Source organism: Rhipicephalus microplus, chromosome X (genome assembly GCF_043290135.1).
Source record: "Rhipicephalus microplus isolate Deutch F79 chromosome X, USDA_Rmic, whole genome shotgun sequence".
In the NCBI taxonomy this organism is placed as follows: Eukaryota; Metazoa; Arthropoda; class Arachnida; order Ixodida; family Ixodidae; genus Rhipicephalus; species Rhipicephalus microplus.
In genome coordinates this window covers 184700076-184725556 of record NC_134710.1, presented here as the reverse complement: position 1 = coordinate 184725556, position 25481 = coordinate 184700076, and the positions used below count along the sequence as shown (strand labels likewise).

General features: G+C 45.2%; 1 protein-coding gene across 2 annotated transcripts in view; it reads right to left on the bottom strand.

The window, feature by feature from the left end:
• Nucleotides 1–24225, bottom strand: part of LOC119176971 (uncharacterized) — a 109953-nt gene extending 85728 nt beyond the window's left edge. The window contains exons 1-3 of one of the 2 annotated variants that reach the window (XM_037428303.2): nucleotides 23586–24213; nucleotides 20214–20407; nucleotides 300–1903 (exon numbers count right to left, since the gene is read on the bottom strand). In XM_037428303.2, the coding sequence (XP_037284200.2) occupies nucleotides 1618–1903; nucleotides 20214–20407; nucleotides 23586–23888 (783 nt within the window). In that variant the 5' untranslated portion in view covers nucleotides 23889–24213 and the 3' untranslated portion in view covers nucleotides 300–1617. Of the gene's footprint in view, nucleotides 1–299; nucleotides 1904–20213; nucleotides 20408–23585 lie in introns of those variants that run through there. The other variant, XM_075878333.1, reaches the window with a different exon arrangement.
• Between the last annotated feature and the right edge of the window lie 1256 nt (nucleotides 24226–25481).

The window sequence follows — 25481 nt, the reverse complement described above, 5'->3', positions numbered from 1 at the left end:
AGCAGACTAGCATTTCCATGCACGGTATTGTGTGACCGCTGCGAACTTTGTTTCCTTCAAGTGAAAGCGACATGGCTGCTCCGTCAAATGGTTTGTATTTTATTCGTGACTGCTATTTAAAACTGCGTTTGCATTTTACACACTCTATATGCGCTTACCCGTTCAAATTCCTCGAGAGTGCCACTGTAGTCAAATAAATATGTGTGCCTATTAGTATAGTCTGATTATTGCTTAGACCTTAAAGAAAATTTCTAGCTCGTAGTCGCACTAGTATGCAATTATCACAATGGAGACTGCAGTTAGAGTGGTGGTGTATTTATTACGAAAACAAAACAACATCCCGTAATCCTTCCCCAAGAGAAATACGCTTATTACAGGCTGCAAATATAGGTGCTGGCACAACGTCAGCGTACATACACTGTGCTTTGGTATACTCGTCTCACTTCACCACATGGCCATAGACACACGGTTTTTATACATACTCTTCATGCTTACGTGGCGAGCGTATTTTATGTCGCTCAGTTAAGTCTGCTCCTTGCTAGCCCATACATATGCGATTGTATCGCCCAGAAAAGAATCGTCCCGGTACAGACTGTCTGGGAAGGAAGCGATAGCTGATATCTCGGGTGAATCGATGCATGAACCGCCACGCATGAGAAAAGATGGTGCCTTGAGTCGTTTCTCGGTAAGCTCCTAAACATGCTATAACGGATAGCGGAAGTATGAGTATGCTCGTTGTACGAAATAACGAATTAACAGCCTTGTGTTCAATGTAGTTACCTTCGAATGACGTTGCAATTAAATCACAGTAAATTATGACACGCTCGCATATTAAATTTACGACGACATTCGTCTTCATGGGCCCGATCTTCGTTTTCTAACAGAGCACGAAACCAGACAAATGATGCAAGGACTGCTGCAACTCTACTTGTTTCTTCGTCTGCCACCTAGTTTCCTGCTGTTTACTAAAACGAAGCACCAGAAAGCCCGCTGTCGGGCCCTATTTCTGCTATTACGCGCAAAGGTTAGGTTACCACAAGTGAGAACAACTATCAGAATGCTCACTGTCGGTAATTTTATCGCATCAGCGCTTGCTTTCTGTATGCTTCAAGATGTTTCGAGTTCTCGAGGGCACATTTATTTCAGAGGCCTCCCAACCAGATGTAGACTACATTCAATTGGCTTTTGCTGTGGTGCTCGTAGGGACTGTCGAATCTATATTTTTGTACTATTGCTAACAAAACAGTTTCAGCAGGACGCGCTCTTCTGTCCGTGGTGTGACACCCCGATGAGTATATTCAGCATGCGTATAGTGATGGCGCATGAAGTTATCGCGGCCTATACGTCATGACACGACCTTCAAGAACACAATATTTGCGGAAGACAATGTTTTGAGACCATGTATATTAAAGACCCCTATGCAGTAAGCCATCAAAGAAGCGTTGCGCCTATTGACAGTAAAAGTGAGGTGTGCTTCCACTGATGACTTGATTGTGGGCACTAATGTGCGTGAATCTACGTCTTCAACGCATCTTTTCTTCTAATTTCTTTTTTCCCTTGAGCCTCTGTGCCTTTTTTTCATTCGCTTCCTTTCATACAACGGTAAGTGGGGTTCCATCACCAATAGGGTGGTAGCGGGGGCAGCCTCGGGGCGGGTGCAAAGCGTGCTGGTGGAGCGCGGCCCCGCTGGTGCCCTGAAGGTGCCCGGTCGGCCATTGTGGGCTCGCGGTATGCGGCCAAGGGCGGCGGTGACGCGAAGCTCTGAGGAGAGAAGCCACGGTAGCTCTCAGCGGCAAGTTCCTGCTTCTCTTTGAGCGCCTGACACTCGAACACATCCTTGCAGCTGTAGCCGAAGCCTCGACCATAGCGATCCGTGGTGAAGCCGAATCTGTACGGGTCCATCCTGCAATCGCAAAGGTAGAGGCGCTAGTGAGAAATGTAAGGACAGTGGGAAAATGTCCCCGCTGTGAGACACTGCGGATATTACAACTATAACCGAGGGTAAAAAGGTGAGGCAAGTGCAGGGCTTGGGGTCTCTTGCATACATTTGTAACTATGCTTACTATATTATCAGTGACCCGCCGGAGCAGTTAGCAGTTGTAACGTTGCGGTGCTAAGAGTGCCGGCGCAGTTTTGATGGAAGCGAATTTCAAAGAAGCCCGTCCGCTAATATTGGGTTCCACGTTGAGGAACTTTCAGTGTGGTTTGTCCAAATTCCCACGCAAGGCCTTGTTTACGGATTCACAGGGTTTCCTATGCACTTGCCTGAGACGTGTTTATCGTGAAGTCTATTTTCGCATTTTTCTTCTAAGCCGATGTAATGGCCCTCCCCAGCAATCTCTGAAAGCTTTCTTCCTTATAACGTGCTTTCACAGGTTAGGTGAGAGGCAATGCTTACAGGATCGGAGGCATGGCAAGCGTTCTGCACCTCACCTGGTCGTGCAGTGCCCTGTGATCAGGCCACATCTGACTAAGCGATAGTGTCATGTGGTGATGCCACCAAATGACGTCATGTTAGGTGCCGTTCCAATGCCGTCATGATAACCTTGTGGTGACACCACAATATTCGATATTCTTTGGCGTCAGCGGCAATGGTCAATTTTCGCGTTTCATGAGGTATACAAGGCTTTCTCCTTATTATGTTTTCTTACAGCCTTGTTATTTAAATATTGAAATACACCCAATATTGTTCAGCATAAATATATGGAATCCCATAAATTCAACGCAGTTGCTGCGTAGAAGTCTTCGCCGGAGGCTTCGTAATGACTATCACCTCATGCGACGACCTTGTTTAGTCACCACTTTAAAAGCTTAGGGAGACCCCTGATTTCAGTCAATTTACCAATTGAAGGACATCGTAGTTGAAATCAAAAAGAATAAATGAACATACGCCGGGCAGGTAGCGCGTGGACAGGATAACCGCTGGTCATTAAAAATAGGTGACTGAATTCCCAGAGGAGACAAGCGGGTTAGTGGGAGACAGAAAGTTAGGTGGGCAGATGAAATCGGGAAGTCTGCGGGTATAAAGTGGCAGCAGCAAGCACAGGACGGAATCGACTGGTGAAACATGGAATCCTGACAACGTCCTGCAGTGGACGTTGTCAGGATGATGATGATGATGATGATGATGATGATGATGATGATGATGATGATGACCAATGGAGAGGTAAGCGAAACCATTTCTGAAGCTCCACAAAACCCTTCTAAAACAGCTACAAAAACACGTGTTTTGGGAGGCCCACTATGTGATGTGACAGCAGCCCCTTTTATTTTTGCCATAACTCAGTGCAGAACCGCTTAGCATTGCGGCTGAGCTAATTTATATTTCTCCATCTCCACGGGATGGTTGTAAAGTTTTCTTGCAGATTCCTTTGTGTGCAAGCATAGAAAAGTTAAGTATAATTTTATAGGCTTACACATTTGAAGGGCAAACATAGCTAGAAACAGGTTGGATGTGGCTGCAGAGCGCACAACTGTTTGACGGGCTGTTGAGATCGAGTTGGCTTGGCACCATATTTTGACCACTTTTTGCCAGGGAGAAATAAAAGGCACCTACTCCACGCTGCATATTGGATTAACTTATTACAGCCCCCTTCCCCCCACTCTCCTTGCAGGGGGTCCCTCATCACTTATATTGGTTAACATAGGACCCCAGAAGCATCTAGGGTTGAGAACCGCGCCTTAAGATCTCGCATCAAGCGCTAATTCTTTCCGACGAAGGCGAAAGTAAAAACAATTAATGTAAAAAATATTGTTATACAAATGACAAAAATAACTGTTGTTACACATAAAACAGGCATTTATATTGATGAACATGTAAACGCAAAATCTGGTGGCAAGCAACGTTGCACCGAGCTTCTCCGCAATGACTCTTCAAGACTATGAATTTAGAAAGTGTTGACATAAATTTGTTTGTACAGTATGACACAGATGTATAACACAGATGTTTAACACAGATGTATAACACAGATGTAGATGACACAGATGTTTGTACAGATGACACAGATGACACAGATGTAGCGCGGATCTGGACCCTAAGTTATGTTTCATTACAGCACTGCATTGCGTTCTGAGTTGATTCATGGAATACCCCAGCACAATTGCAAATATTATCTGGCGCCCAAATCCCCCCCTCCCAACACACATAAAAATAGAATTAGAAAACATCATGTTACACTCCCGGGATATCACTGACAGCACCCCCTCCACTTCTCTTACTTTCGCATGCCTATGGAACTGATAAACGTGTGCAAGAGTAAACGCATCCTTAGAGCAAGAAGAAAGGCACGCATGGAAGAACAAAGGTTCATTATTTCAGGCATCTGTGCTGCTACGATGGGATCAATATCTCAAGTCCCATGCGTCTTGGCAGTGGAGATGTTTACATGGTGGCCCTATGACTTATGTAGCTTACAAGGACAAGTTATCAAGGTTTTCATCAGCGTGTCTCAAGCTCAAGTACTGCAGACAAAGAACTACCAAAAAGAGGAAAGCAGCTCCCTTATTCACGAAGTTTCTCAAAATAGCTGGCTCTAACTAGCCTGCCTTGTTTTTACCTGATGTAAGTGGTGAGAGCGGTCACTATTATTATTCGCTCGTGTATGTCGCGGGTGGTGTCCAAATTCAGATAAACAGAATGCGCGCCGCACGCAGACGAGAAGTGGCAGGCAAGCGCACACAAGAGTCAGAGAAGGGGCGAGAGAAATCACCTTTATAATGAATATGCGCGGATATCTCGTTGCCGCATGTGGTAGTTCCGGCTTCCAGGTAATTTTCTTGCCTGCTGTGATGGTGATGATAACCCCGGCGATTATGGCCGCGATAAGGGATCATAACGCGCCATGAGGTGCAAACTGCGTGTCGTTTACAGCACAAAGCACCCACGAAAAAAATCACCTGCCCTGTACAAGAGGACAGCCAGCCAGGAGCACACCGCAAGGATGTTAAACAAACGGCCGCTCGTCAAAGAAGAAGTGGTTCCTCCCATTCATGCATTGCGGCGCCACTCTCTCCAAAAAGAACAATCACAGTGCGAGGATGGGAATCGTTATTCTTAGGTTTACAAAACAATTATATTTTCATTGAAGAACCCGTGCGAAGCGCAGCTATGGGACTTCCTAAATTACCAAGTTCTCTCATAATATAGATTTTCTGGCAACGCACCCTGATTTAGGTTTTAATTTGTCTTCGCAATAGAGAGAGAAAATTTTAATGCGGAAAGGCAGGGAGGTTAACCAGAAAACATATCCGGTTTGCTACCCCGCACTGAGGAAAGGGTAAGGGGAAAGGGAAACAGTAAGTACATTGCAGTTTTCAACCAGTCCAGGCACAAACGTATATACATCTTGCAAATGTTTATGAAGGAGGAGCAGAACACGAAGGAGCTCTTTTTGGGATATGTCCTGGTCATTTGTGTGTACGTTGAAGGAGTGCTCGCTCTCAGTACTTCTGAGACATCTGAGACCGAATAGCTTAATAGGCGACGATTGTGAGACTATTGTGTACTCTAATAGGGAAAACTTATTGTGTGATGTTTCAGGCCTTCGTACTTCACTTTTGCTGGGAAATACACTATTCAATTTTCGTTGTCTTGCTGGTACAGAAAGTACTGCACATGGATATTTTCCCTTCTTTTTGCTTTTTATGCGCGGTTATTGAAATGCCAAGTATTCGAAGTTACCTTTTGAGAAACCTTAAGCGTTGGGACGTGAAGATTGTACTGCATTCTTCAGTACACATAATCTTCACTTGATGACTTCAATAGCATCTAAACAGTGTTTTCCGTACAAGCACCAAGTAATTCAACCACAGCTTATGCTCTGGTTAATGGCGGGTCTTGTTCAATGAATTAGGCATTAGTAGGCTCTAAAGAGGCTCGTTTTGTTGGTCGCGAAAATACGTGGCCCTGTTTATTGATGACAAGCGGTGATCGTGTTATTTGTTATTCTGTTCATGCTGCGTCTCAGTTGTTACTTCGCGTCTAAGCGTCTCAGTTGTTACTTCACTGTGTCTGAAAAGCGCGCTCTTTTCGTAAATGGAGGCTGTGCAACTATTGTAGTGACCTTTGTGCGCCCGTTAACTGCAACAGGGTCGTTCCAACAAATCCCAAAGGCAAGCCAAGACGTACGATTCTCCCCACTGAAGATAAATGTGCGCGATTGACCATACACCCTCTTATTCTCTACGCGGGCCAAAGTACGCGAGAAAGATGAGAGTCGCCGCGCGCTCACTGCGCCATTATGCTGATAATGCTAAGAAAAACACAATAGTCCTCCCACTTTCCCCGAGATGCCCACCAACAGTGGTAAGTGGTAGATATGAATAGCTTGCCGTTTCAACGTTAAAGGAGGTTTCTCTTGGTAGCTCAGTAATTACGCCTCGCATTCACGACGCGGAGGTCCCACGTTTGTTTCCGCGCTCTGGAGTCCTATTTTGGGATTCTTTCTTTCTTGCTTTTTCATATATACAGATATGTAAATATATACGGTGCATGACATCGACGTCGATGCTGACGCCGGCGGCAAAATCTAGCGGAGAGTGTCCATATAGTTGCTATACAATAACAATCCATATTGGCATTGCATGCTCAAATTCTCGCGACATTGCTGACGCATCTCGGGATTATTTTTGGTAAACGATCAGGCATCCAACCGAGTTTCGAATTACCGAACCACTCACTCGTCTGCCCCGCTCCTATTTGCTCCCCATTTCTTCGGACCAAGTAACCGCTGTCATACGAAATCTAAAAACCACGAGTGCTGCCCTAAACAAGACTAGTTCATCCCATATAAAGTTAAGTGTCTTCCATATATCTAATATTCTTGCAGATATGATTGCCCAATATTTACGAGAGGGATCATTACCCGCGAACTCAGGTGTGGTAAAGTCACACCAGTATTCAAAAAGAAGATCGTTCATTGGTTACCAACTGTCTACCCATACGTGTCCTTCCGTTCCTCAGCAAAATAATCGAAACATTCCTTGAAAAGCGCTCAACTAAGTACCTCGATAAGTTTAACATTCTTACTGATTATCAGTTTGGTTTTCGTGCTGGATACTCTACTGATCTGGTTTGGCTATTTCTTACTGCATTTCTGAAAAAGGCAGCGGATTAAGGCACTTCAGCTGGATCAGCTTTTGTTGACGTAACTAAAGCCTTTATTACTAATATTCATCAGATACTCTTTCTTAAACTAGGAGCACTTGGAATAATTGGTCCTGCTTTGTCACTGATTAGTAGTTACCTCTTTATTAAGAACCAAATGGTCAGCATTTCCCGTGCTTAATCAAGACAAAAAACGATCAAAAAAGCTAGGGGTACCAGAAGGGTCCATTTTGGGCCCTCTTTTGTTTTTATTTTTTAATAAGGAACTACCTAACTAAATCGAGCTCTGTAAACGTTTGCTCTACGCTGATGACAGTATTTATCAATGACAAGAGCATTGACTGTATAATAGATATATTAGGTACTGATCTTTTCAACATATTATACTGACGTAAATTAAACAAATTAAAGTTATATCCTCAAAAACACAATTCATTGTCTTTTCATCAAACCAACGCCCGAAAGTACCCGCTCCTAAACTATTTCTATTCCACATGATTTGATTCATGCCAGCAATGACTGTTTACTTTGGTGTCAGAATCAACAGAAACTTAAAATTTTATAGCCTGATTTTAGATGTTGAAAAAGATTTTTTATGGTACATGCATGCTAATTTGATCTCGCCCCTTTTTACCACACTCCATTCTCCTTTCACGATACTATGCATCTATTCACTTGCTTTTAAACTAGTGCATATTTTCATGGTGTAATGCTTGCGATACCTATCTTTCACCGTTACAGACAATTCAGAACAAAGCAATCTAGATAGAAACTTGAACTGCCTTATGTAGCAGCAATTTCAAACAGTTGTTCTATGCGCATATTTTTATTACAGTGCTTGATACAGTTAAATACAATGTAGCCATCAGGTTATTTAGGCATATCACTAATAAATTTCCCATTTCTATCATGCCTTTTTTTCACTTTTTAACCTTAACGACACTAGGTTTGCTTCACACAAAAACTTCAATTCGCCGAAAATCCGAATAAACTACGGTAAACAAACAACTGATTTCAGTGAACTTTACATTTAGAACTCACTGACTGACGTCAGTTTTAACATTATGAGTTGAAACTAATTTGTCTAACATTTAAAAAGTTTCTTATCAGTCAGTATAACACCAAATAACATTTCATTTACACAGCCACCGAAGAATGCTTTATTTTTGTATATTGTGGAAATATTTCCTTGTCATTCGAGTGTGTCACATGTTTTCTTGTTTCTTATGACATGTATTTAAATTAGTTATAATCACAGCTTTCAAGATCCACATTCTAATTTTTCTTCCCTTCTGTCTGCGCAAACGTGAAAATTTTCACCACAAAGTTTACTCTGTACAAGAGGTGCCACTTCAGTCTGCGACTCCGGGACCTCCTCCTGTATACTAAATTGCAATAACCTGGTTTTACGGAAGAAATAAAATTTCTGATTTCTAATATCTATCTATCTATCTATCTATCTATCTATCTATCTATCTATCTATCTATCTATCTATCTATCTATCTATCTATCTATCTATCTATCTATCTATCTATCTATCTATCTATCTATCTATCTATCTATCTATCTATCTATCTATCTATCTATCTATCTATCTATCTATCTATCTATCTATCTATCTATCTATCTATCTGCCTTACGTCTGGGGGCTCTCGTGACCAGCCCCTTAACTTGAGATGAACAAAAATTAGTGCGGGGGGGTGGGATCGTTTGACAAATATTACTGGCTGGTCATGACATGAACAATGTTGCTATTCCGTCCCGTACGTCATCACACCTTTTCCGCCGCACGTGTGGCACCAACCCGTGGTTGGGTGTGTGCCACAGGTATGTGGGTATGTGCCAAAAGTGATTGACAGTTTTAATCTACCCAGGATTGGCCACCCTTGTGCAGTATAAGGCAAGTACCTTCCACATGCATACGTCAATGAACACACGGCCCTCAGGCCTCCAGCGGCTGCGAAGCAGCTCACCACGCTGATGGTCCGATCTGCTACGCAGCAGAGAGTACTAGCCCCCGTATTCTATAACGTCCTTTCACTCAACGCTTCACCTTCGCTTGAGAAAGCCGATGGGAGTCTCTAGTCACGGCAAGTCACTGCATATCAGCGATAAACTGCTGCGATTCTTGAGTAGCGCAGCGTCATTTTTGAGCCGAGCTGTGGCCCAGTATTCAACTATGTCAAGTGAAGGGTGAAAGTCGAGTCGTGGAGCGTTTGTGGATATCGGGGTGAGTATTTTTGGGTCCACACAGGCCGCCATTGAAACTTGAACTTCACAACGTTTAGCTCTACAACCTTATTTAGTGAAGCAAATCCAGCTGCACTATTGAAGGAGCTAGAGAGAGTTAAATGGAATGGGATAGGGCTCAGCGAGGCTAGGAGGACAGATGAGGCCTATAAAATGTTACAAAATGGGCACGTCCTTTGCTATTGTGGCTTGGCTGGCAGAAGAGAACTCGGCATGTGGTTCATTACACACAAAAATATAGCTCATAACATGGAGAAATACTGCAGCAATAACGAAAGGGTGGTAGGCATCATTAATAAACTCAATAAGAGATACAAGATGAATGATTATTGCTAGATGTAGATGCCTACATCTGGAAATGATGACGCGCTAGTTGAAAGCTTCTATGAGGACGTGGAACCGGCAATCAGTTAGGTAAAACACAATATACTATAACATTTAGTGGCTTCAATGTGAAGGTAGGGAAGAAGCAGACTAGAGACCAGGCAAAAGGAGATTATAGAATTGGTACTAGAAATAACGAAGTAGAGTTATTAGTAGAATTCACAGAACGCATTAATTTACGGATCTTGAATACTTTCTACCAAAAGCGAGGGAAGCGTAAGTGGACATGGAGGGGCCCTATTGGGGAAATAAAGAATAAAATAGACTTTACATAAGTGAACACTAAGGCATCATGCAGGATGTGGATGTGCTTGGCAAGTTACGGTGCAGGGACCATAGAAATGTAAGGTGTCAAATTCGCCTAGAGTTTAAGAAGGAACGACATAAACTGATACGCAAGAAGCCAATCAATGAGTTATCACTGAGAGGGAAAGTACAGAAATTCAGTTTCGCTTCAGAACAGATACTGGGCTCTTATCGAGGAAACCAGCATTAGCGTTGACGCAATCTGACGTGTATCATCACGGAGTGTGCAGTGGCAGTTAGATGTACGGTAGTTAGATAGGACACTGGCAAGCTGTCTCAGAGGAGGAAGAATTTCATTACGAAAATTCAATCCATGAAAGCCTCAAACATAACAGACAAAATAGAACTGACAGAGCTTTCGAAGTTGATTAATAGGCCTAAGGCATCTGACGTAAGGAGGTATAGCATGGAGAGAATTGAACAAGCTCTAAAAAACGGAGGAAGCGTCAAAGTGGTGAAGAGGAAACTTGGGATAGGCAAATACCAGATGTGTGCACTAAGGGACAAGAAAGGGAAAATGACCACCAACATGGTTGGGATAGTTAAAATAGCAGTGGAGTTTTACAGAGATCTGTACAGTAGCTAGGACAAACAAGACCATAACGTAAGAACTCGCCGTAAGCGAGATGAAAACCCCCAGTATTGACAGAAGAAGTCTTAAAAGCCTTGAAGGGAATGTAAAGAAGCAAAGCTGCTAGTGAGGAATGGATAACAAATCTGCTGAAAGACGAAGGACAGATTGCGTTAGAAAAACTACCCACCCTGTTTACAAACCGTCTCCTGACGAGAAGGGTACCAGAATCTTGGAAGAGTCCTAACATCATCTTAATACACAAGGAAGGAGATGACAAGGACTTGAAGAATCACAGGCCGATCAGCTTGCTCTCTGTAGTATACAAGCTATTTGCAAAGGTAATTGCTAAGAGAATTAAGAAAACATTAGAATTCAATCAACCAAAGGGCCAAGCAAAATTTCAAACAGGCTACTCAACAATCTATCCCATTAATACTATCTATCAGGCAATTGAGAAATTCTCAGGATACAGCCAACCACTATAAATAGCCTTCCCAGATTACGAGAAGGCATTTGATTCCGTACAAATATCAGCAGTCATGCCGACACTGCGGAAACAGGGTGTCGAGAAAGCATATATAAACTTCCTAGAAGAAATCTAGAGAGGATCAACTGCCACCATAGTACTCCATAAAGCAAGCAATAGAATACCAATCAAGAAGGGTGTAAGGCATAGGAATCAAATCTCCTCAATGCTATTTACCGCGTGTTTACAGGAGGTTTTAAGAGTGAGGAATAAGAGTTAATGTAGTTCACCTTAGTAACCTCCAATTCACCGATGACATTTTAGCGCTGAGTAACTCGGGGGACGAATTGCAACGAATGATTACTGAAGTAGACGAAAAGAACAGAAAGATAGATCTTAAAATTAATCTGCAGAAAACGAAAGTTATGTACAGCAACCTCAGAAGAGAACGGCGCTTCGAGATAGGTAAAAGTGCACTTGAAGTAATAAAAGACTATGTCTACTTAGCACAGGTAATAAACACGGAGCCGAACCACGAAAGTGAAGTAACTAGAAGAATAAGGGTGGGGTGAAACACATTTGGCAATCACTCTCAAGTTTTGACAGGTAGATTGCCACTATTTCTCAAGAAGAAGGTATAAAACAGCTGAATCTTGCCGGTACTCAGCTACGGAGCAGAAATCTGGAGACTTAAGGAGGGTTCACCTTAAATTGAGGATGGCGCAGCGAGTGGGGGCAAGAAAAAGCATTGGTGTATCTTTCAGAGACAAGAAAAGAGCAGAGTGGATCAGGGAACAAGCCAGGGTTAAGGATGTTGTAGATTAAATCAAGAAGAAGAAATGGGCATGGGCCAGGCTTGTAGCACTATTTCCTTTCTCCGTGTGTAGCACGTAGGTAGGATAGCCACTGGTCATTAAGGATAACTGACTGGATTCCCAGAGAAGGCAAGCGGGTTGGGGAGAGACAGAAAGTTAGGTGGGCAGATGAGATTACAAAGTTTGCGTGTATTAAGAGACAGCAGCAAGCACAGGACCGAGTTGAGAGGAGTAACATAGCGGAGGCCTTTGTCCTGCAGTAGACGTAGTCCGGCTTATGATGATGATGATGATGATCATCTACCGAAGAACGGTGAGAATACAAATGGGTAATTTTAACAGGTGAGCGTTACGAAAAAGCTGACACCGGCAGCGTTCACCCGACGAATGCGAATGATATATACCAGAGTTCCAGCAAGAATAGAATTGAAGCACTTTGCGTGGCAATCAAGTATTGTATGACACAGCCAAGCCAGGTATCGGAACATCTTTCCAAATAGGCTCTAATGTTCTTGCAGCATCAATTGTAGTTGCACTCGCGAAGTAAATTTATTGTAGCTATATACCCAATTGGAGTTTGTGGATACAGAAACTTAAAATGAGCAGCCGACTTAAGGTGCTTTTGAAAGATTTTTACATTACAGAAATAGGGACAGCTGGCCGAGTTCTTGTCATAGCATAACTAATGCATAGCTCAGAAGACTGAGGCAGAGAAATCAGTGGAAAGCTTTGCGGTTCCGTCCAGCACATCACCATGCTTTTCGGTTATTTTGTGATACCGCCCTTTGTGCTATTTGTAGGTCATGAAAGGACACCAGCCACCACTTGACTGGTGTACTGATTCACATGCTCGCTATCAAGTTTTCTCTTCACAACGCGTCGACCACGGCAATGATAGGCTTTAAGAAATGCAGAAAGAGGAAAATGGAAAGTTGCGGTCAAGAAATCCCTAAACAGGGGTTGCATCGAGCCGACATTTCGACAAGCGGCCTTGTCTTCCTGACGACTTGAACACAACTGATTTTTTTAGCGCTAGCGTGCCTACGCTTCGTACCCTCTCCTCCATCCTAACGAAGGAGTGGAAGCAGGCAACATCGAATATGCGGTCTCAGAGAGCTTGGGGGAGGGAGTAGTGTGCGAAATTGTATGAGTGGAGAGGGAACAGCTTTTCTATGAATTAAAAAAAAGAAGAAAACGTTGGCTAGGTGAGTATGTACACGTGTCGCCGAATCACGGTTGTCAAAAGCAAAAGTCAACAATGGTAGATTTCAAATTATGGAGAGCTTCACCCACGTTGGTTTTTTGTTTTTTGTATGTACCATACCGAAGGAAGTCGAGAGACTCTTTAGAAACGTTTGTATTGTGAAGAAGAAGATGTGCCTGCAGCGAGTAGCATCGCCAACGCCCGGCTCTCTCGTCTCGTGCTTCGGCTCGCTGCTGTGCCGGTCTCTGCTGGACGGTTCATCACGCTGTCTTGCCGTTGACGTTAACTACTGATAAACCTCTTCACATTTGTAGTAAGACGGTTAGTTGGGCCAGTTGGTTAGGATCCATCGTGAACTTACTTACAGCGCAACACCAGAAAAAATACAGGACAGGGAAGGAGCAAAAGAGAAAGAAAAGACGGCGCTGACTCACAACTGTTGTTTATTAGAAAAAACGGGGTGAAAAGTGTATATATAGGTACTGGCAGCCTACATCACAACATGCGCAGAATACGAGGTGCACCGAGGTAGCGTTATTACACTCATGGCAATAAACAAGATTGGCCTAAATAACTTAACTCTTTTTCATGCAGTGTGACGGATGGTTCACTAACGCACTTGCTCCCTCTAATCTTTATATGATATGCCTCAGCGATTTCTCTTGTTAGCTGGTTAGGATGCTTGAAGATGATGGTGGTTCTCTCAAAAATGGGACGACAACCGCATGACCTGCAATGTTCCGGCAGATGAAGTCGCGCGATTCCTTGAAGAGATAACTCATGCTCCCTTAAACGAACATTGACACATCGTTTCGTTTGTCCCACGTATTCCCTACCACACGATAATGGAGTTAAATACACAGCATTTTTTACGCATGCGATGTACTTGTTACTATGATTTACCGCGCATCTCCTTTTGGCTTGTTTGTTCCTCAGCGCATGATCAACCATCGGGCAAATGCGACCTATCTTATGCATGGCGGAAAAAAGAACGTCGAAAAAGAAAAAGAGCGGTTTTTTCTTATGTACACAAGTTGGCGCATGGGCTGAAAAACGTAGGCTCAAGATATGGTGTCGATGTTCTTTTTTTCCGCCAAACATAAGATAGGTCGCATTTGCCCGATGGTTGATCATGCGCTGAGGAACAAACAAGCCAAAGGGAGATGCGCGGTAAATCATAGGAACAAGTACATCGCATGCGTAAAAAATGCTGTGTGTTTAACTCCATTATCGTGTGGTAGGAAGTACGTGGGGCAAACGAAACGATGTGTCAATGTTCGTTTAAGGGAGCATAAGTTATCTCTTCAAGGAATCGCGCGACTTCATCTGCCGGAACATTGCAGGTCATGCGGTTGTCGTCCCATTTTTGAGAGAACCACCATCATCTTCAAGCATCCTAACCAGCTAACAAGAGAAATCGCTGAGGCATATCATATAAAGATTAGGGGGAGCGAGTGCATTAGAGAACCATCCGTCACACTGCATGAAAAAGAGTTAAGGTATTTAGGCCAAGCTTGTTTATTGCCATGAGTGTGATAACGCTACCTCGGTGCACCTCGTATTCTGCGCATGTTGTGATGTAGGCTGCCAGTACCTATATATACACTTTTCACCCCGTTTTTTCTAATAAACAACAGTTGTGAGTCAGCGCCGTTTTTTCTTTCTCTTTTGCTCCTTCCCTGTCCTGTATTTTTTCTGGTGTTGCGCTGTAAGTTCACGATGGCTCTTCACATTTGGTGGAGGTGCGGGGTATCGATCCCAGTACCTGACCTAGCAAAACTTCGAGCAGTCGCAGAATTTCCAAAGCCGACAACAATGAAAGAACTGCGCAGTTTTGTAGGCCTATGCTCCAATTTCCGGCGCTTTGTTCGCAATTTTGCATCTATAATGTCACCGTTAACCCAGCTTCTTCGCAGTGACGTGAACCTCTCTTCCTGGTCCCCTGCATGTGACGTTGCCTTCACTACTCTGCGCCGTCTGCTCACCTCCCCACCTATTCTTCGCCACTTCGACCCGACGGCTCCTACCGAAGTGCACACCGACGCCAGCGGCGTCGGGCTAGGCGCGGTCCTCGCTCAACGAAAGCCCGGCTATTCAGAATACGTTGTAGCCTACGCTAGCCGCACTCCGACGAAAGCCGAAACGAATTACAGCGTGATAGAAAAAGAGTTTGGCTCTGCTGTGGGCGCTTGGAAAGTTCCGTCCGTACTTATACGGCCGCCCGTTCGATCTAGTAACTGATCACCACGCGCTTTGCTGGCTCTCCACGTTGAAAGACCCTTCTGGCTGCCTTGCGCGATGGGCACTCCGCATCCAGGAGTACGACATTCGCGTCGTATACCGCTGTGGACGCAAACACTCTGACGCTGATGCCCTGTCCCGCTCACTTTTACCACCAGATCAGACGTGCTGAAACACTTGCCTCCAGACCTTGTCATCGCTAAATCTCGACTCGATTGCCTGCCACCGAGCAACGTCGTGACCCGTGGATCGCCTCTCTTATCGAATATTTATCTGGCATGCCCAACCTTCCAGTATCTCGATCCCTCCGACGTCAAGCTTTCCATTTCGCTATCCGCGATCAACTTCTTCATCGACGCAACTACGCTCTTGATGGCCGCCGGTGGCTGCTGGTCATTCCACGCACTTTACGATCGCAAGTATGCACCTCTCTTTACGACGATCCGCAATGCGGCCACGCCGGGGTGTTCAAAACATATGAACGCCTTCGCCATCGCTATTACTGGCGCGGCATGCACAATTTTGTACGCAAATTTGTGCAGTGCCGTTCTGACTGCCAGCGACGCAAATCAACACTGCCACGTGCGACTGGCGCATTGCAGCCACTTCCTTGCCCTGCCAAGCCATTTGATCGCGTTGGTGTTGACCTCTACGGTCCCCTTCCATTGACACCAGATGGTAATCGGTGGATTATAGTGGCCGTTGACCACCTGACACGCTACGCCGAAACAGCCGGTTTGCCGAGCGCTACAGCTCAGGATGTCGCCTCTTTCATTTTACAACGCTTTATCCTTCGACATGGTGCACCTCGAGAGCTCCTTAGTGACAGAGGCCGCACTTTCCTCTCCGAGGTCCTCGAAACTCTGCTTTCGGAATGCCACGTCATTAATCAGAAAACGACAGCATACCACCCGCAGACTAACGGGCTAACGGAATGGTTCAACCGCACGCTAGGTGATATGTCTCAATGTACGTGGTATCTGATCATAGCAACTGGGACCGTGTCCTCCCATACGTCACGTTCGCATATAACACCGCAATACAAACCACAACGGGATTCTCACCTTTCTTTCTTCTTTACGGACGTGAGCCTTCCCATACAATTGATACCCTACCTCCCTACCGTCCTGATGCTTCCGAGTGTCCACCTATCTCCGATGCTGCTCGACAAGCCGAAGAGTGCCGCCAGCTCACCGTGCGTTCACCTCAGAAGAGCAACAACGCCAGAAAAAAAACCGTAGCACTTCTCTTCCGGATGCCAGCTATGCCCCAGGGTCTCTTGTGTGGCTTGCCATCCCATACCAAACTCCGGGACTCTCTTCGAAACTTGTCCCCCGGCACGAGGGGCCTTACACCGTTTTGGAGAAAACCTCTCCGGTTAATTTCCTAATTGAACCAGTTTCCTGATCGGACGACATGCGCCGGCGTGCACGTGACATCGTCCATGTTTCCCGGCTGAAACCGTACCATGAGCCTCTGCCTGAAACTTCTTAAGTCGCCAGGATGGCTCCTTTTTCAGCGGGGGCGATTGTGACGAAGATGTGCCTGCAGCGAGCAGCATCGCCAACGCCCGGCTCTCTCGTCTCGTGCTTCGGCTCGCTGCTGTGCCGGTCTCTGCTGGACGGTTCATCACGCTGTGTTGCCGTTGTCGTTAACTACTAATAAACCTCTTCACAGTATCAACTAGTTGGAATGTTTTGACTTTGTGAATAAAGTGAGACTCTCTCTATATATTTTTTTCACTTGCGGACGCGAAGCTTGACTGAAGTATGTACAGTTTGAGATTGTCAAAGATGTGTCCTGCTACGTTAAAATGCTGTGCCGCTGCTTTCTGTAGTTTCTTTGCCATGTACCCACGATGACCGTTTATTGTAACATTGACAGGCTGTCCTCTTTCACCAATGTAGGTTTTTGACAATATGAACATTTGATCATGTAGATAACGTTAAGCTTACGATTATGTAGATAACGATAGGCAAAGCCTATGTAGATAGGCTTTGCCTAGTGAAGCCAGTTATCGCGGAGAATCTTCATTTGACGTCCACTTACAGAATAGCGTACAACGCATAGATGGGAGCTGTAGCGCATCGCCCTTCTGCAAGCATGGCAATGATGGGTAGTACACGGATTTGTCTAAACTTCGTTCTTTCGGCTCCGTTTGGCTCCATGTCACTTGAATCCACTTTTTAGCCAGACCAAAATTAGCAAACGTACAGGAGGGACACGTCACCTTCTTGATTTTTTCAGGCTCACTAATTCAAATCAGCTGACGAAGTTAACATTGGTCCTAAAGTTTATGCGAAACAAAACCAAAACACAACAATAAGCAAAGTCACAACCTCGTCCGAAGCCCGCACGCACGAAGACTAGGCGACTCCGGGTACTACCCGTCATTGCCATATTGGCTGAACGATAGCAGCGCCAGAGTTGCCTCTAGTAGATAGGGTAATAAACGCCGTGATCTGAGGTACACTATTACATGTGTTAACGTACGAGTGTTTATTTTGCGCTTGCATGCTCAGCAGATTTGCACCTCCCTCCTCCCCCTATTTCCCACGCACACCAAGAAGTGTAGGAATGAGAATGTTTGTGTCTTACTTTGCGCCAATTTGTATGTCGACCCATGCCACCTTTTCATTTCTTGTGATTTCTGATTTTCGATGGAAGCAAAAGTAAGCTGAGCCTCCCTGAACAAAAATTATTTAGAATAAACGTCGCATCAGTCTCGTCCGGCTTGCTTATGCTGCTGTAGAAGCTGATTTGTACACGTGTTGTGTGACTATATTGATGCTTGTGAATGCGTACGGTATCAAATGTATAATTGATTGATATGTGGGGTTAAGGGTACCAACCACCATATCATTATAAGAGGCATAGTATTCAAGGGCTCCAGAAATTTCAACCACCTGGGGTTCTTTAACGTGAAACCAAATCTGAGCGTACGGGCCCACGTCATTTTCGCCTTCATAGAAAATGCAGCCACTGCCATCAGGGTTTGATTCCGGCACCAGTGGGTTAGCAGCCGGGTACCCTAACTACTAGACTACCACGGCGGTGCCGATATTGATTGTGTACACTCGCGCAGTCTTGTATTTCACATTCCACATTACTTACCTAAACGAACAGATTGATGGCACCACCTAACTTTGTCAATAGATCTTGACGTGACAGTACGTTTCATTTTCACCCAACAGAATGCACCACGTGCTGAGGGATGGATTCGACCTTTTCTTAATGCTATCTCATTCAAAAGGGGGTGTCGCCTGAGCTGAAATATTCTGAGTTTCGTCACACTCAGGCCATCCTGCAAAGCACACGAGGTACCAGGTACACGAGCATGATAACCATAGTGAGAATGCTCATCGCTGTGCCAAAATCGCGATGTTGTTGAGCCGCGCCACGCTAGTGGACTGGGATAATCTTTGAAACCATTTTTCTTTCTTTACCGCATAACTGAGTTGAATTACATGGCCGTTTTCACATTTCACCCTCATCTAGAGGCAGCGTCGTCAGGGTTGGGAACCGAACCCACGAACTTGTGCTTAGGACTGCAGTGCCATAGCTTCTATCAAGGTGGTGTTTGGAATGCATTCATGGTATGCATGAACACTCACACACACGCACACACACACGCACACACACACACACACACACACACACACACACACACACACACACACACACACACACACACGCACACACGCACGCACACACGCACACACGCACACACGCACACACGCACGCACACACGCACGCACGCACACACGCACACACGCGCACACACACACACACACACACAAACACGCGCGCGCGCGCGTTTGCTGAATTAGCGGCCAGATGGGTCAAGTATACGTGATTTCTTGGTCACAGAGGCCGAAAGCGAGGTTATCACGCGTAGTTACGCTAATGCTCTTCAAAACTGAAATATGATAGTAATTAATAAAAATTGTTCTCGTGTATACCACAAAAATTGACAGAAGACTGAAGTGCTACAAATTGTTAAAAACAGCAGGAAGCTGGATGAAAAAAATTTCGTGTCACGTTATTATTAAATAACATCCTGGGCTTTTCATGCCACAAACACGATGTCATTATGAGGTACACCATAGCAGAGGGCTCCGGAGATTTAGGCCATTGCAACACACATAGGCATCTAGCCCTTCACATCTATCGAACTGCGACCGCCTTGGCTAGGGTCGAGCCCTCAACATTCACGTCAGCAGCCGAGCACCGTAGCACTGTATCGCCACTTTATATTTTACCTGTTGTTTTCTCAATTTTCCCACGTTAATTTTCACAGTTTTTTTGTTAATGGAATACAAAGTCACGCAATAGTCTATGCACTACAATTTCGTTCTGGTAGTATGCGAGGGATTATTGGTCAGCTGCCAGCTCGTAATAAAATTGGGTACTACGTGAGCCAACAGGCAAAAGGGGTATTCCATACTCACCGCAAGGTTAACAGGCGGCGCTGACTGACGCTCCCACGTTTATATGCTCATATATGCCATATAAACTGGACGGAGGGATGACCGCCACCGTAGCTCAGCAGTAGAGCATCGGACGCGTTATTCGAAGGTCGCAGATTAGAATCCTGCCGGGGGCAGGTTATCTTTTCGTCCACTTCTCTTTCTTCACATTTGAATTACAATTATTTCTAATAACATCTCCATTATTTTTAATAGCATAATTGTCTGACTGTTGTCAATATTATGAGTATACGTTGTGGCTTGCATGCACAAACAGTCAGTAGCTTGCTGTGAATCTATTTAAGGGAAAACTTTTTGCACGAAACATTTTTTATGTGTAACATGGGCTTAACTGCAAAACAATAGTGTACACAGGTTTCCCAAGAATGTAAGTATACCTGTCTGGTGCGTAACGTTGGGTAGGAAATACAACGCTTGTTGGGCTTGACTGGGCCGTCCACGGGGCCCCGCCATCTACTGGGTAGAAACGCCGGTAGGCTGCCCAGAAGTCGGCGGGTGGAGGCGGCCATGCTGTGACGGCCGGCAACCAGTGAACCAGGACCAAGCCTAAGGCTCCAAGCGACGCGGCACACTGTGAAAAACAGAGACACCGTTTGCTCTCTTTAGGACAACAATAGTTGTGCCCCTACAGGCTCGCTTATTATTAGACGAGCCCCTACAGGCTCGTCTGATAACATAAATGTAGGGCTTATTTACACATCTTGTGACCTTGCCACCTAATGATCACTCAGATTCTACCAACAACAACGGAAAGACAGAAAGTGAGTGGCACGTTATATGTGAACAGTACATGTATTTTTTGAGTAAAATTTTTGCGAAGGCTTTACGTTTCATCGACAAGTTTACCACCTTTTATAAAATGTTTCCTACTCTGCATATAGTGACCCTTGTAATTAATCTACAAACCTTGAATATCATTTTATACAGCACTACACAAGCATTGTTTATCATGCGAAAACGCCAAACAACGCTTTATTGTTTGTAGCGCACGGATTGTGAACGCAGAAAATCACGGCTTGAAGCCGAAGTTCATACTGAGGTTCGGCGTGTGGAGGCAGCAAGCATGCTTACGAGAAGACAATGTAGCAGTATAGGCAACAGCAACAGAGTGCTTCTCACATATGGTTCAGCGTGAATACAATAGAGAGCGCAGTGAGGTTATTCGAAATGCATTACTCTGTCTTGTGAAACTGAAGTTACACAAGTATTATGCACGAACGCGAGGTATGTTTTACCGTATAAAATAAAATATCAGATAAGTGAAGCCTTGTTCAACGTCATCGATATATGTAATGACTTACAAGAATGAAACTAATTGCTTGTGCTGGCACAAAACACCTCGTGAAGTGGCAGATCACACACGTGGCATTTACATCACTTGACTACTGAATTTGGATTGCTTAAAGCGAGTCCCATAGTTGTACAGGTCCTTCGTTTTGGATTCGTGTATACGTGTTTCACCAATTAGAGCATTATTGATTACGCCATCATTTCGGATGTCTATGTTAGCGCTGTCGTCACCGTTAAACGTTGCTACAAACCAAATTTATGGGGTGTATCCAGCCATAAGTTAGTCTTTTTGAATAAAAGCAGGGCCCAGGATTCTTTTCTTGTTTGAATTTCTATTCAAGTAGCTTTCTACATTTTTCTGATTTATTTGTGGGGTCTAACGTCCCAAAACCACTATTTGATTATGAGAGACGCCGTAGTGGAGGGCTCCGAAAATTTTGACCACCTGGGGTTCTTTAACGTGCACCCAAATCTGAGTACACGGGCCTACAACATTTCCGCCTCCATTGGAAATGCAGCCGCCACAGCCGAGATTTGATCCCGCGACCTGCGGGTCAGCAGTGAGTACCTTAGCCACTAGACGACCATGGCGGGGCTTTTTACATTTTTTTCTGTTCTTTATGTTGCATTCATTAGTTACTGCATGTAATTGGTTCACTGTTTTGTCTCCCGCTTCATAGATTCATGCGTGAGGCTTGACGTTTAAAACTCTTCCTGCAGCAGCTTTGAATGCCGAGATTCTTGAACATGTGCCCAAATTTAAGTAAATTACCGTTTTTGAATTTCGCCCCTTGAAAATGCCTCTGGCATGGCCTGGGATCAAATCCGTGACTTTTTGCTTAGCTGCAGAAGACCATATTATTATGACGTCACTGTGGTTGTTATGTCGAAGCATATGCAGCCTGAGTGTGAAATGACAAACATTGCGCTTAGGCTTTGATAAGCTAGGAAAGCCTGCTGTTCACACGTGAGAAAGTGTGAATGTTGCCGGTGTACAAAGATACTACTTGTTGCATCCATTATTGTACACTGTCAATTTTCATGAAAGGGAACATGCGAGTGATTGGCCTGCGCTTTGCCCCACCGCGGTGATCTAGTGGCCAAGGTACTCGGCTGCTGGCCCGCAGGTCGCGGGATCGAATCCCGGCTGCGGCAGCTGCATTTCCGATCGAGGCGGAAATGTTGTTGGCCCGTGTGCTCAGATTTGGGTGAACGTTAAGGGCCGTTCCACGAACTCCCCGCACTGCCGCAACGCACGTGCCGGGACCCCTACCGCACGCAAGCGGGGGACAAATAAGCCAATTGGCGACGCTCTTTCACCCTCCGCAGTGTCGCCAATGGGTTTATTTGTTCCCCGCTTGCGTGCGGTAGGGGTCCCAGCACTTGCGTTGCGGCGGTGCAGGAAGCGCGTGGAACGGCCCTAAAGAATCCCAGGTGGTCGAAAATTCCGGAGCTCTCTACTACGGCGTCTCTTATAATCACATGGTAGCTTTGGGACGTTGAACCCCACGTATCAATCAATCTTTTGGCTTGCGCTTTACGGCGGCTGCCTAAGGCACCATAAAGCAAAAGGTAGGGAAAGCGCTTCCGCCTTTGGTGGCACCACCCGTTCGTTATCAGAACAGAGCGGCAGTGCTATATAGCCGTGCTTGTACAACGGGCATCACTCGTTATTTTGTTTGTCAATATATGGTGCCGAAAGCCGATGTGCTTTCTTTGGTGGTCGGTATGGTGCGGTAGGCACCCGCAGCAGAGCGCAGACCATGCGTTCGCATGTTGCCTTTCATAAAAAATTGTCAGTGTACGTGTTACAATGCAGTCTGTATTTTTAAGGTTCATCACTAATTTTAGAATTACGTCAATGACTTAAAAATTGCAGGCTTGTATATATACACCTTGGGCACTGTAGCACAGGTCGATTAGAAATACCAGTGTTAATGCCGTGGCGACAAATCTTTATTAAAATCTTTGTTTATTTTGTTCACAAGGAATACGTCAAGCGGTCTTGTATGTTCGCACTAAGATTATCTGGTCATTGGGTCATAAGATACGAATAAGATAGCTTATAATACCCCTTACAGGGTTCGTCATTCAGAGGCTTGATGTTCACCATTGTCGAGCATTCCCATCAACGTCATTGAAAATGAAGCATCGTAGGCTCAATCTGATACACTGTTTCATTTCGTTTCATTGTGCGTCGAGCGGCACAATTGCCTTAAGGAATTCGGGTAAATTTTCAACATTAAAGTATACTCTATCGATGGCGTGCATCCCTTATTTATGCGCGAAAACATGCGCCTTTGCTACGTTTTTCATCGAAGTGGTGCAAATGCAATGCATGCGCGGACGTTCATTACACCGATTTCTATAAGTTCCACAGGCAGAAACTGCTTCGGCATTGTCGCTGGCTAGCGTTTCCAGCGAGCGACCTGCCTCTGGAGTTTGCGGGAACTGCTCACCTTCATGGCGATGGGCCGCTGCTGCGTCGTCCGATGGTCGGCCGTGCTCCCGGTCTGTCCCCGGCGCTGTGGCACTCGTCCGGCTTCAGGTCCACAGAAATGAATTCGGGGGACGTTGTCCTCGCTTGGCGGTCGCCCACGTCCCGGACACAGGAGGCCCATAAAAGTGGTGGCCCCATTTTCGGCGGCCACCCAACAGCGGTCGCTTCTGCTTTCGGAGCCACGGGCGGCCGCGCATTGAAAGTCCCGGATGCACGTTCGAAGCGCATTCAGGCGAGTCGCATCCGCACCAGCTTGTCGCATCGGTGTTCCCAATGTCCCCTCCTCACGCAGACCTTTTACGAAGCGACCTCAGCGGTGGTCGTTGGCTCCTGTTGTTGCTTTTGTCGGTGTCTGCTTTCCTCGCTACGCTGGGTGCGTTATTCAGTCTGAACTTGTTGGCCTTGTTCGTTACCTTCAGCATTGAATGTGTTGCGACCGCGAATGCGGCGTGCGGGTTGTTATTTTTCTCCTCGGCTGTTTAGTTGCCCGTTTTTATGTCGGGGTGCCACTTCCGTGGTTTTTCCTCTCTGCCGGTGGAGTCGCTCAACTGCGTCGTCCACACCCTTTCCCCTTCGTGCGCACTATTGCAGGCGTATTCAGACTGTATGAGAGAAAATAATATGGGTTCTTGAATACAAGTGCCACCGCTAACCATATGCAAAAAAGAAAATGATATCCATGCACTAGGCTGGCGAATGTTGCATCCATCGGTCTGCCAAAGCTTGGCATGAATGTAGCGGTAATGAATGCTCGTTGCCATTTATCAATGCCGTCTTCTTTGCGAGGCATGCTTACTATTCATCCTTCCCCGCTTCCGCGTGCTCCTCGCTCGTTCCAGCAACTCAATGTGCAGGGCCACGGGATATCCTACGCGTGCCTGAACAGCCTGAAATTTCTCCCTCTCTTTATACACGCCGCTTTTCTCCCCTTTTGGAGCATCTAGTCTGATACCTGGTTTTCGTGGTTGTGCCATCACCTTGTACTCTCGTTAGTTCCGGGTCGTTAGGAAACTCTTCATCTGTATTCTCACTCATCTAGAGAGTAGAGATGAGAAGATGATGTATGGTGAGCGTTTAAACCGTATTTCTATGTGTAGCGGCTCGTTCCTTTTTTCTGCAGTACCTCCAGTGGAAACAAAAAACTGCACAGATAAAAACTCTAGCACTACGTAAATAGTCTTCACCACTAGCATGGTCACTAAGAATCAATGTGTTTTTCAGGCTGTCTGAATATTAGATTTAACATACGTGGAAAATGCAAGAATGAAAATGCAAATATTACCCGATTGCGTTGTAGCCATTGGTCGTTCAGATGGTGGTCATCCATATGATATACAAATGTATTTGAGACCAATTACGAAGAAAAAAGAGCTTGCATCTGATAAAGGACAATGTTATAAAGGACAAATGTGTAGGTGTGAGTAGGAATATGATAAGGTTTCCTCATGGGCCTAGTGAGCAAGGTTTTCTCGATTGATGTTTTAATTTGTGGGGTTTAACGTCCCAAAACCACCATTTGATTATGAGAGACGCCGTAGTGGAAGGCTCCGGAAATTTTGACCACCTGGGGTTCTTTAACGTGCACGCAAATCTGAATACACGGGCCCACAACATTTCCGCCTCCATCGGAAATGCAGCCGCAGCAGCCGGGAATCGAACCCGCGACGTGCGGGTCAGCAGCCGCGTACCTTAGCCACTAGACCACCGCGGTGGGGCAAGCAAGGTTCTCTCACTCAGTACTTTTGTATTTCAGGTATTTTCAGTCATTGCTGGAATGCTGACACAATCTGTCTTCACAGAGGAAATCAGTCAAAGAATTATTGAACGTTTTGCGTGGTAGTGCCTCATTGAATAA